Source organism: Procambarus clarkii, chromosome 75 (assembly GCF_040958095.1).
Source record: "Procambarus clarkii isolate CNS0578487 chromosome 75, FALCON_Pclarkii_2.0, whole genome shotgun sequence".
NCBI classification, from domain to species: Eukaryota; Metazoa; Arthropoda; class Malacostraca; order Decapoda; family Cambaridae; genus Procambarus; species Procambarus clarkii.
The window spans coordinates 4,091,051-4,102,025 of record NC_091224.1 but is presented as its reverse complement, the minus strand read 5'-3'; the positions used below and the strand labels follow the sequence as shown (position 1 = coordinate 4,102,025).

Genomic DNA, 10,975 nt, shown 5'->3' with positions numbered 1-10,975 from the left:
ACAACTAGCAGAGTACAACTAGCAGAGTACAACTACCAGAGTACAACTAGCAGAGTACAACTAGCAGAGTACAACTAGCAGAGTACAACTAGCAGAGTACAACTAGCAGAGTACAGCTCCCTGGGGCTCATGTACACGCCCCCACACACCACCAGTCACCAACAGGAAGGTAATATCCCACGGCCCCCCCCCCACACACCACCAGTCACCAACAGGAAGGTAATATCCCACGGCCCCCCCACACACACCAACAGGAAGGTAATATCCCACGGCCCCCCCCCCACACACACCAACAGGAAGGTAATATCCCACGGCCCCCCCCCCACACACACCAACAGGAAGGTAATATCCCACGGCCCCCCCCCCACACACACCAACAGGAAGGTAATATCCCACGGCCCCCCCCCACACACACACCAACAGGAAGGTAATATCCCACGGCCCCCCCCCCCCCCACACACACCAACAGGAAGGTAATATCCCACGGCCCCCCCCCCACACACACCAACAGGAAGGTAATATCCCACGGCCCCCCCCCACACACACACCAACAGGAAGGTAATATCCCACGGCCCCCCCCCACACACACCAACAGGAAGGTAATATCCCACGGCCCCCCCCCCACACACACCAACAGGAAGGTAATATCCCACGGCCCCCCCCCCACACACACCAACAGGAAGGTAATATCCCACGGCCCCCCCACCCACACACACCAACAGGAAGGTAATATCCCACGGCCCCCCCCCCCCCACACACACACACCAACAGGAAGGTAATATCCCACGGCCCCCCCCCCACACACACCAACAGGAAGGTAATATCCCACGGCCCCCCCCCCCCACACACACACCAACAGGAAGGTAATATCCCACGGATGAAACACATCATCAAAAGGAAAACGCCTTTTGATACAATTTCCATTTGCAGCTTTTAGCGGAAAGTTGCGGTGAGTTATTAAACACACACAGACACTCCCCCCGAGCCTTGACCCAGCTGGCCCACCCATTAACCATACACACTCACCATGATGACTCGCCCATTAAGCTTACACACTCACCATTATGACACACCCATTAAGCTTACACACTCGCCATTATGACACACCCATTAAGCTTACACACTCACCATTATGACACGCCCATTAAGCTTACACACTCACCATTATGACACGCCCATTAAGTTTACACACTCACCATTATGACACACCCATTAAGCTTACACACTCACCATTATGACACACCCATTAAGTTTACACACTCACCATTATGACACACCCATTAAGTTTACACACTCACCATTATGACACACCCATTAACCTTACACACTCACCATTATGACACACCCATTAAGCTTACACACTCACTATTATGACACACCCATTAACCTTACACACTCACCATTATGACACACCCATTAAGTTTACACACTCACCATTATGACACACCCATTAAGCTTACACACTCACCATGATGACTCCCATTAAGCTTACACACTCACCATTATGACACACCCATTAACCTTACACACTCACCATTATGACACACCCATTAAGCTTACACACTCACTATTATGACACACCCATTAACCTTACACACTCACCATTATGACACACCCATTAAGTTTACACACTCACCATTATGACACACCCATTAAGCTTACACACTCACCATGATGACTCCCATTAAGCTTACACACTCACCATTATGACACACCCATTAACCTTACACACTCACCATTATGACACACCCATTAAATTTATTCCCTCAGCTCACTATTCTGGTCTTCAACAAGTCTCTCACAATTCATTCTTCAACTTCTAAACTTTGCTATTGAGTGACATTCAATGGGAAAATGTTCTAAGAAATAAAAATCCTACACAAGAAATAGAAAAACTGACTTCTGAAGCATATGAAGTCTGTCTGAAACATGTTCCTTTGAGGAAAGCCAGAAAGAGGTCAAATGAAGAAAGAGAACGCAGACGACATTACAAAAGAAGGGAGAAATTAACGGAAATGCTCAAGAGACAAGATTCTTCATACAAAGAAGAAATAATTTAAACAGGGAGATTGAAGAAATCGAACAGAGACTGAAGCATTCCTATCAAACTCAGGAAAGGCAACTAGACCAGACAGCAATTCAAGAAATAAAGAAAAATAGAAAATATTTCTTCACATATGCTAAATCAAAAGCGAAAACCACTGCCAGTATTGGACCTCTTCGTATTAGTGAAGGTTCATACACGGAGGATGACAAAGAAATTAGAGAAATCCTAAAAAAGCAGTATGAGGACATGTTTAGCATTTCGATACTCAGCATGAAAGTGGAAAATTCGGACAATTTCTTTATGAGTGATAGTCAAACACCTGTAAATATAATTGATATCAACACGAACGTAGCCGATTTTGAAAGAGAAATTGACAATATTCCCTTACACTCAGCCCCGGGTCCAGACTCATGGAATTCAATATTTATAAAGAAATGCAAAGTGCCAGTAGCACAGGCACTCAGTATAGTGTGGAGGAAAAGCTTGGACACGGGGAAGATACCAGATGTGCTGAAAGCAGCAGACTTTGCCCCTCTACACAAGGGAGGGAGCAAAGCATTGGCAAAGAATTATAGATCGGTTGCACTAACGTCCCACATAATAAAAGTATTTGAGAGAGTGATTAGGAGTCAGATCACTAGATTCATGGAAACCAATGACCTCCACAATCCAGGCCAACATGGATTTAGAGCAGGAAGATCATGCCTCTCACAGCTACTTGACCATTATGACAAAATCACTGAGGCATTAGAAGAAAAACAGAAAGCAGTTGTTGTATACACAGACTATGCAAAGGCATTCGACATATGTGACCATGGAGTGATTGCACACAAAATGAGGTCAATAGGTATAACTGGTAAAGTAGGACGCTGGATACTTAATTTCCTGTCGAACAGAACACAAAGAGTAACAGTCAATCAAGTAAAATCGAGTCCGAGCGCAGTTAAAAGCTCTGTACCTCAAGGTACAGTCCTTGCACCACTGCTGTTCCTTATTCTCATATCAGATATAGACAAAAATACAAGTCACAGATTCGTATCATCCTTTGCAGATAATACAAAAATCAGCATGAAAATTACCTCTGCTGAAGACATTGAAAAACTACAAACAGACATTAACAAAGTTTTCGATTGGGCAGCAGAAAATAACATGTTGTTTAGCGGTGATAATTCCAGGTACTCGGAATAACGTTTCTATTAACAATATCTTTCAGGACCCTTTCCTCCGTTTTATGAGCTGTGGAAAAGAAGTTCCTGTAAAATAGTCTAATAGGGGGTATAGGTGTTATGTTAGTTGTCTCTTCAGAGGTTGCATGGCGTTTCACCTTTCTTCTTATGATGTCTTCAACGAAACCATTGGAGAAGCTGTTGTTGACTAGGACCTGCCTTACCCTACATCGTTCTTCATTTGAATTGAGCGGAATTCTGTGTTGCGTTTCACTTATGAGATGGAGAAGGATGGGAAGCTGCCCTTTCTAGATGTAACAGTCATGGAAAGGAGCGGAGGTTTCCACACTGCAGTCTACACTAAGGAAACAAACATAGGAATGTGCCTGAATGCCAACAGTGACTGCCCAGACAGGTACAAGAGGAGTGTCGTTAACGCCTATGTCGACCGTGCTCTCAGCCACAGCTCTGGATGGAAGCAAGTCGATGAAGAACTCTGTAGGGTAAGGCAGGTCCTAGTCAACAACGGCTTCTCCAATGGTTTCGTTGAAGACATCATAAGAAGGAAAGTGAAACGCCATGCAACCTCTGAAGAGACAACTAACACAACACCTGTACCCCCTATTAGACTATTTTACAGGAACTTCTTTTCCACAGCTCATAAAACGGAGGAAAGGGTCCTGAAAGATATTGTTAACAGAAACGTTATCCCTACAGACAAAAATCAGAAGATACAATTGACGATCTACTATAAAACCAAGAAAACTACCAACCTATTTATGAGAAACTCTCCAGACACAAAGCAAAACGCTTTAAGAGAGACCAACGTCGTCTATGCCTTCAAATGCCCACCTGGGGACTGTAAGCCTCAAAGAATTCAGTATATAGGCAAGACAACAACATCTCTTTCCAGGCGATTAACGATGCATAAGCAACAGGGCTCCATTAAGGAACATATAATCTTTTCCCACAACCAGACCATCACCAGAGAAGTCTTAACAAAAAACACGGAAATCATCGATAGATACAGCGATAGCAGGCAGCTAGATATCTGCGAGGCACTACACATCAAGAAGTCAACACCAGCAATCAACAGCCAATTAATGCACAACTATATTCTACCCACTTCAAGACTCCTCTCCAATATAGAAGCATCAAGAAATATGGGCCAATAAAAATAGGCCTTCTGCAGTTACCTACCTTTAATACCCATTGTTTCGTGTTCTGTCTTGTGTTAAAAGTTTATTTTCACCTCATCCAAAACTATTGTAACATGTCACCTCACCCAAATGTAGGTATAAAAAACTCGAAGATGTTTAAGCTCTGTTTAGTTAAAGTTGTGTGTGTGTGTGTGTGTGTAAACTAAAGTCTTTGAAAATGTAATAAGTTTTACGAAACGCGCTCAAGTGTCGCGTCAGACCAGAAATAAAAATGAATTTTGGAGAATTGATTTTTGAATTACCATCAACAGTGAAAAAAAAACGTAAGAAATATCGAGAAAATTCGTGTTAGAATTATTAATCTTACTTTTTCGGTCATATTATATATATATATATATATATATATATATATATATATATATATATATATATATATATATATATATACATATATATATATATATATATATATATATATATATATATATATATATATGTCGTACCTAGTAGCCAGAACGCACTTCTCGGCCTACTATTCAAGGCCCGATTTGCCTAATAAGCCAAGTTTTCCTGAAATAATATATTTTCTCTAATTTTTTTCTTATGAAATTATAAACCTACCCATTTCATTATGTATGAGGTCAATTTTTTTTTATTAGAGTTAAAATTAACGTAGATATATGACCGAACCTAACCAACCCTACCTAACCTAACCTAACCTATCTTTATAGGTTAGGTTAGGTTAGGTAGCGGAAAAAGTTAGGTTAGGTTAGGTAGCGGCAAAAAGTTAGGTCAGGTTAGGTAGGTTAGGTTGCCGAAAAACAATTCATGAAAACTTGGCTTATTAGGCAAATCGGGCCTTGAATAGTAGGCTGAAGTGCGTTCTGGCTACTAGGTACGACATTATATATATATATATATATATATATATATATATATATATATATATATATATATATATATATATATACATATATATATATATATATATATATATATATATATATATATATATATATATAACAAGAGGTTTCTTCTGGAACCTCTTGTTGAGTTCTTCACACACCTCTTTGTCATTCTTTGTATTCCTATCCTCGCCTGTTTATTTATTTATATATATATATATATATATATATATATATATATATATATATATAAACAGGCGAGGATAGGTATACAAAGAATGACAAAGAGGAGTGTGAAGAACTCAACAAGAGGTTCCAGAAGGTCTTCACAATAGAACAAGGAGAGGTCACTGTGCTAGGAGAAAGGGAAGTAAACCAGGCGACTTTGGAAGGGTTCGAAATTACGAGTGAGGAGGTCAAGAGACACCTTCTGGATCTGGACGTTAGAAAGGCAGTTGGTCCAGACGGGATCTCGCCATGGGTACTGAAAGAGTGTGCAGAGGCACTTTGCTTGTCACTCTCCATAGTGTATAGTAGGTCACTGGAGACGGGAGGCCTACCAGAAATATGGAAGACGGCGAATGTGGTCCCAATATACAAAAAGAGCGACAGGCAAGAGGCACGGAACTATAGGCCAGTGTCCTTAACTTGTATACCATGCAAGGAGATGGAGAAGATCGTGAGACAAAACCTAGTAACACATCTGGAGAGAAGGGTCTTCGTGACAAATCGCCAACATGAGTTCAGGGAGGGTAAATCTTGCCTGACTGGCTTAATAGAAGTTTCGACCAGGTGACAAAGATTAAGCAAGAAAGAGAAGGCTGGGCGGACTGCATTTTCTTGGCTTGTCGGAAAGCCTTTGACACAGTACCGCATAAGAGGCTGGTACAAAAGCTGGAGAGACAGGCAGGTGTAACTGGTAAGGTGCTCCAGTGGATAAGGAAGTACCTAAGCAATAGGAAGCAGAGAGTTACGGTGAGGGATGAGACCTCAGATTGGCGTGAAGTCACCAGTGGAGTCCCACAGGGCTCTGTACTCGGTCCTATCTTGTTTCTGATATATGTAAATGATCTCCCGGAGGGTATAGATTCATTTCTCTCAATGTTTGCTGATGATGCCAAAATTATGAGAAGGATTAACATAGAGTAGGACTGCTTGAGGCTTCCAGAAGACCTAGACAAGCTGAAGGAATGGTCGAACAAATGGTTGATAGAGTTTAATCCAAGCAAATGTAATGTAATGAAGATAGGCGTAGGGAGCAGGAGGCCAGATACTAGGTATCATCTGGGAGATAAAATTCTTCAAGAGCCAGAGAGAGAAAAAGACTTGGGGGTTGACATCACGCCAGACTTGTCCCCTGCAGCCCATATCAAGAGGATAACATCAGCGGCATATGCCAGGCTGGCCAACATAAGAACGGCATTCAGAAACTTGTGTAAAGAATCATTCAGAACTTTGTATACCACATGTCAGACCAATCCTGGAGTATGCAGCCCCAGCATACAAAAATACAAGTCTAGATATGGACTAGAGTCCATATCTAGTCAAACATAAGACCAAACTGGAAAAGATTCAAAGATTTGCCACCAGACTAGTATCCGAGCTGAGAGGTATGAGCTACGAGGAGAGACTACGGGAATTAAACCTTACTTCGCTGGAAGACAGAAAAGGTAGGGGGGACATGATCACCACATTCAAGATTCTCAAGGGAATTGATAGGGTAGATAAAGACAGATTATTTAGCACAAGGGGCACACGAACTAGGGGACACAGGTGGAAACTGAGAGCCCAAATGAACCACAGAGATATTAGAAAGAACTTTTTTAGTGTCAGAGTGGTGGACAAATGGAATGCATTAGGAAGTGATGTGGTGGAGGCTGACTCCATACACAGTTTCAAGTGTAGATATGATAGAGCCCAATAGGCTCAGGAACCTGTACACCTGTTGATTGACGGTTGAGAGGCGGGACCAAAGAGCCAGAGCTCAACCCCCGCAAGCACAATTAGGTGAGTACAATTAGGTGAGTACACACTGGGGGGTCTGGTAGCTGAGTGGACATCGCGCAGGACTCGTAATTCTGTGGCCCGGGTTTGATTCCTGGGCCAGGCAGAAACAAATGGGCAAAGTTTCTTTCCCCCTGATGCACCTGTTACCGTAGCAGTAAATAGGTACCTGGGAGTTAGACAGCTGTTACGGAGCTGCTTCATGGGGGGAGTGTGTGTGGGGAGGGGGGAGGGAAATTAGTTAGAAGTTAGTAACAGTTGATTGACAGTTGAGAGGCGGGCCGAAAGAGCCAGAGCTCAACCCCCGCCAGCACCACCAGGTAAGTACACTAACTCACTACACATAACAGCAAGCTGCCTCAGACCCTCAACAATGGTCTCTCTCACAACCTTCCCCAACTGGTCCTTGTTACGTCCTAAACCAAACCCGCTGACCTGTTAACACCAGCAGACACCACGCAGCAGAGGCTGGGGGGGGGAGGGGGAGGGGCACCAGTGGGGGCAAGACAGTGGTGGGCAGAGCAGTAGAGTGTAGTGTAAACCCCGCGAGGCAGGAACTCTGCAACAATAGTGGAGGGCAGAGCAGTAGAGTGTAGTGTAAACTACCACCAAGTGTAAACCCCACGAGGCAGGAACTCTACAACAGTAGTGGAGGGCAGAGCAGTAGAGTGTAGTGTAAACTACCACCAAGTGTAAACCCCACGAGGCAGGAACTCTACAACAATAGTGGAGGGCAGAACAGTAGAGTGTAGTGTAAACTACCAGCAAGTGTAAACCCCACGAGGCAGGAAATCTATAACAATAGTGGAGGGCAGAGCAGTAGAGTGTAGTGTAAACTACCACCAAGTGTAAACCCCACGAGGCAGGAACTCTACAACAGTAGTGGAGGGCAGAGCAGTAGAGTGTAGTGTAAACTACCACCAAGTGTAAACCCCACGAGGCAGGAACTCTACAACAATAGTGGAGGGCAGAACAGTAGAGTGTAGTGTAAACTACCACCAAGTGTAAACCCCACGAGGCAGGAACTCTACAACAATAGTGGAGGGCAGAGCAGTAGAGTGTAGTGTAAACTACCAGCAAGTGTAAACCCCACGAGGCAGGAACTCTGCAACAATAGTGGAGGGCAGAACAGTAGAGTGTAGTGTAAACTACCACCAAGTGTAAACCCCACGAGACAGGAACTCTACAACAATAGTGGAGGGCAGAGCAGTAGAGTGTAGTGTAAACTACCACCAAGTGTAAACCCCACGAGGCAGGAACTCTACAACAGTAGTGGAGGGCAGAACAGTAGAGTGTAGTGTAAACTACCACCAAGTGTAAACCCCACGAGGCAGGAACTCTACAACAATAGTGGAGGGCAGAACAGTAGAGTGTAGTGTAAACTACCACCAAGTGTAAACCCCACGAGGCAGGAACTCTACAACAATAGTGGAGGGCAGAGCAGTAGAGTGTAGTGTAAACTACCACCAAGTGTAAACCCCACGAGGCAGGAACTCTGCAACAATAAATTTCAAACTCTTAATCTTTCTCTTCAGAATATCTGCAATTCTATCAACCAAAATAAATTACCGAAAATTTATCTTGACATTAGCTCACAAATCTTCAGGAAACGATCCACTAAAGATCGGGAGACATGATCCCCGTCTCCGCCCTTCTCGTTGATGTGAGTCAGAGAGCTGTTGTGGCTCCCGCCTGGCATCCAGCGCTCTAGGTCGCTCTCAGCCTCACTTACAGCTCTATAAAGAAGAGCTGCAGTTTGGAAGCGACGTGGACAATATATTTATACATTTCCTCCCCGGCCACATCGTGCCCAAATGTTCAGGATAAAGTAGATGTTGGTGGTGATCAGTCAGGGCTACGACCCTCCCCCCCTGTAGCTGAGTGGCTGCGCTCTCAAGTTAACACTACAGGTCTACGAATGATAGACGTTGTAACAGTGTTAAATTTGCTGTCGCATACAAAAAAGGAATAACGTAATATATACATTTCCATGAGTAAACGAGAGTACATATACTCACATATACATATACTAATATGGGAGTATATGCACTTTTTTATATATTTCAATACGTATATTTCGGGCGCCTGTCTTCCCGACATGCTATGCGTGCTAGTGGCTTTATAAGAATGTAAAACATCAATGTTATGTACTCATAAACCCATTGTTCATTCTTGTATATAAATAAAAATAAATATAATCCATTTGCTAAGCATCAGCTGCTAATATTATCTTTATGGCAAACTTTAACATTAATATAAATCAACAAAGTCGTTTAGACAATGAAACGATAACAGACTTAACACATCCATACACACACGACTCTTAGATCCACACACACACACACGACTCTTAGATCCACACACACACACACACGACTCTTAGATCCACACACACACACACACGACTCTTAGATCCACACACACGACTCTTAGATCCACACACACACACACGACTCTTAGATCCACACACACACACACACACACACGACTCTTAGATCCACACACACACACACACACACGACTCTTAGATCCACACACACACACACACGACTCTTAGATCCACACACACACGACTCTTAGATCCACACACACACACACACACACGACTCTTAGATCCACACACACACACACACGACTCTTAGATCCACACACACACACACACGACTCTTAGATCCACACACACACACACACGACTCTTAGATCCCCACACACACACACACACACACGACTCTTAGATCTACACACACGCAGGACTCTTAGATCTACACACACACAGGACTCTTAGATCTACACACACACAGGACTCTTAGATCTACACACACACAGGACTCTTAGATCTACACACACACAGGACTCTTAGATCTACACACACACATAGGACTCTTAGATCTACACACACACATAGGACTCTTAGATCTACACACACATAGGACTCTTAGATCTACACACACATAGGACTCTTAGATCTACACACACATAGGACTCTTAGATCTACACACACACAGGACTCTTAGATCTACACACACACAGGACTCTTAGATCTACACACACACACAGGACTCTTAGATCTACACACACACACAGGACTCTTAGAACTACACACACACACAGGACTCTTAGATCTACACACACAGGACTCTTAGATCTACACACACACAGGACTCTTAGATCTACACACACACAAGACTCTTAGATCTACACACACACAGGACTCTTAGATCTACACACACACAGGACTCTTAGATCTACACACACACAGGACTCTTAGATCTACACACACACAGGACTCTTAGATCTACACACACACAGGACTCTTAGATCTACACACACACAGGACTCTTAGATCTACACACACACAGGACTCTTAGATCTACACACACACAGGACTCTTAGATCTACACACACACAGGACTCTTAGATCTACACACACACAGGACTCTTAGATCTACACACACACAGGACTCTTAGATCTACACACACACAGGACTCTTAGATCTACACACACACAGGACTCTTAGATCTACACACACACAGGACTCTTAGATCTACACACACACAGGACTCTTAGATCTACACACACACAGGACTCTTAGATCTACACACACACAGGACTCTTAGATCTACACACACACAGGACTCTTAGATCTACACACACACAGGACTCTTAGATCTACACACACACAGGACTCTTAG

The 10,975-nt window shown here is 43.3% G+C and overlaps 1 protein-coding gene across 1 annotated transcript in view; it reads right to left on the bottom strand.

The window, feature by feature from the left end:
• Positions 1–1,809, bottom strand: part of LOC138356942 (serine-aspartate repeat-containing protein I-like) — a 9,421-nt gene extending 7,612 nt beyond the window's left edge. The window contains exon 1 of the mRNA XM_069313477.1: positions 1,776–1,809. Coding sequence (XP_069169578.1) covers positions 1,776–1,809 — 34 coding nt within the window. The remainder of the gene's footprint in view (positions 1–1,775) is intronic.
• Positions 1,810–10,975: the final 9,166 nt, after the last annotated feature.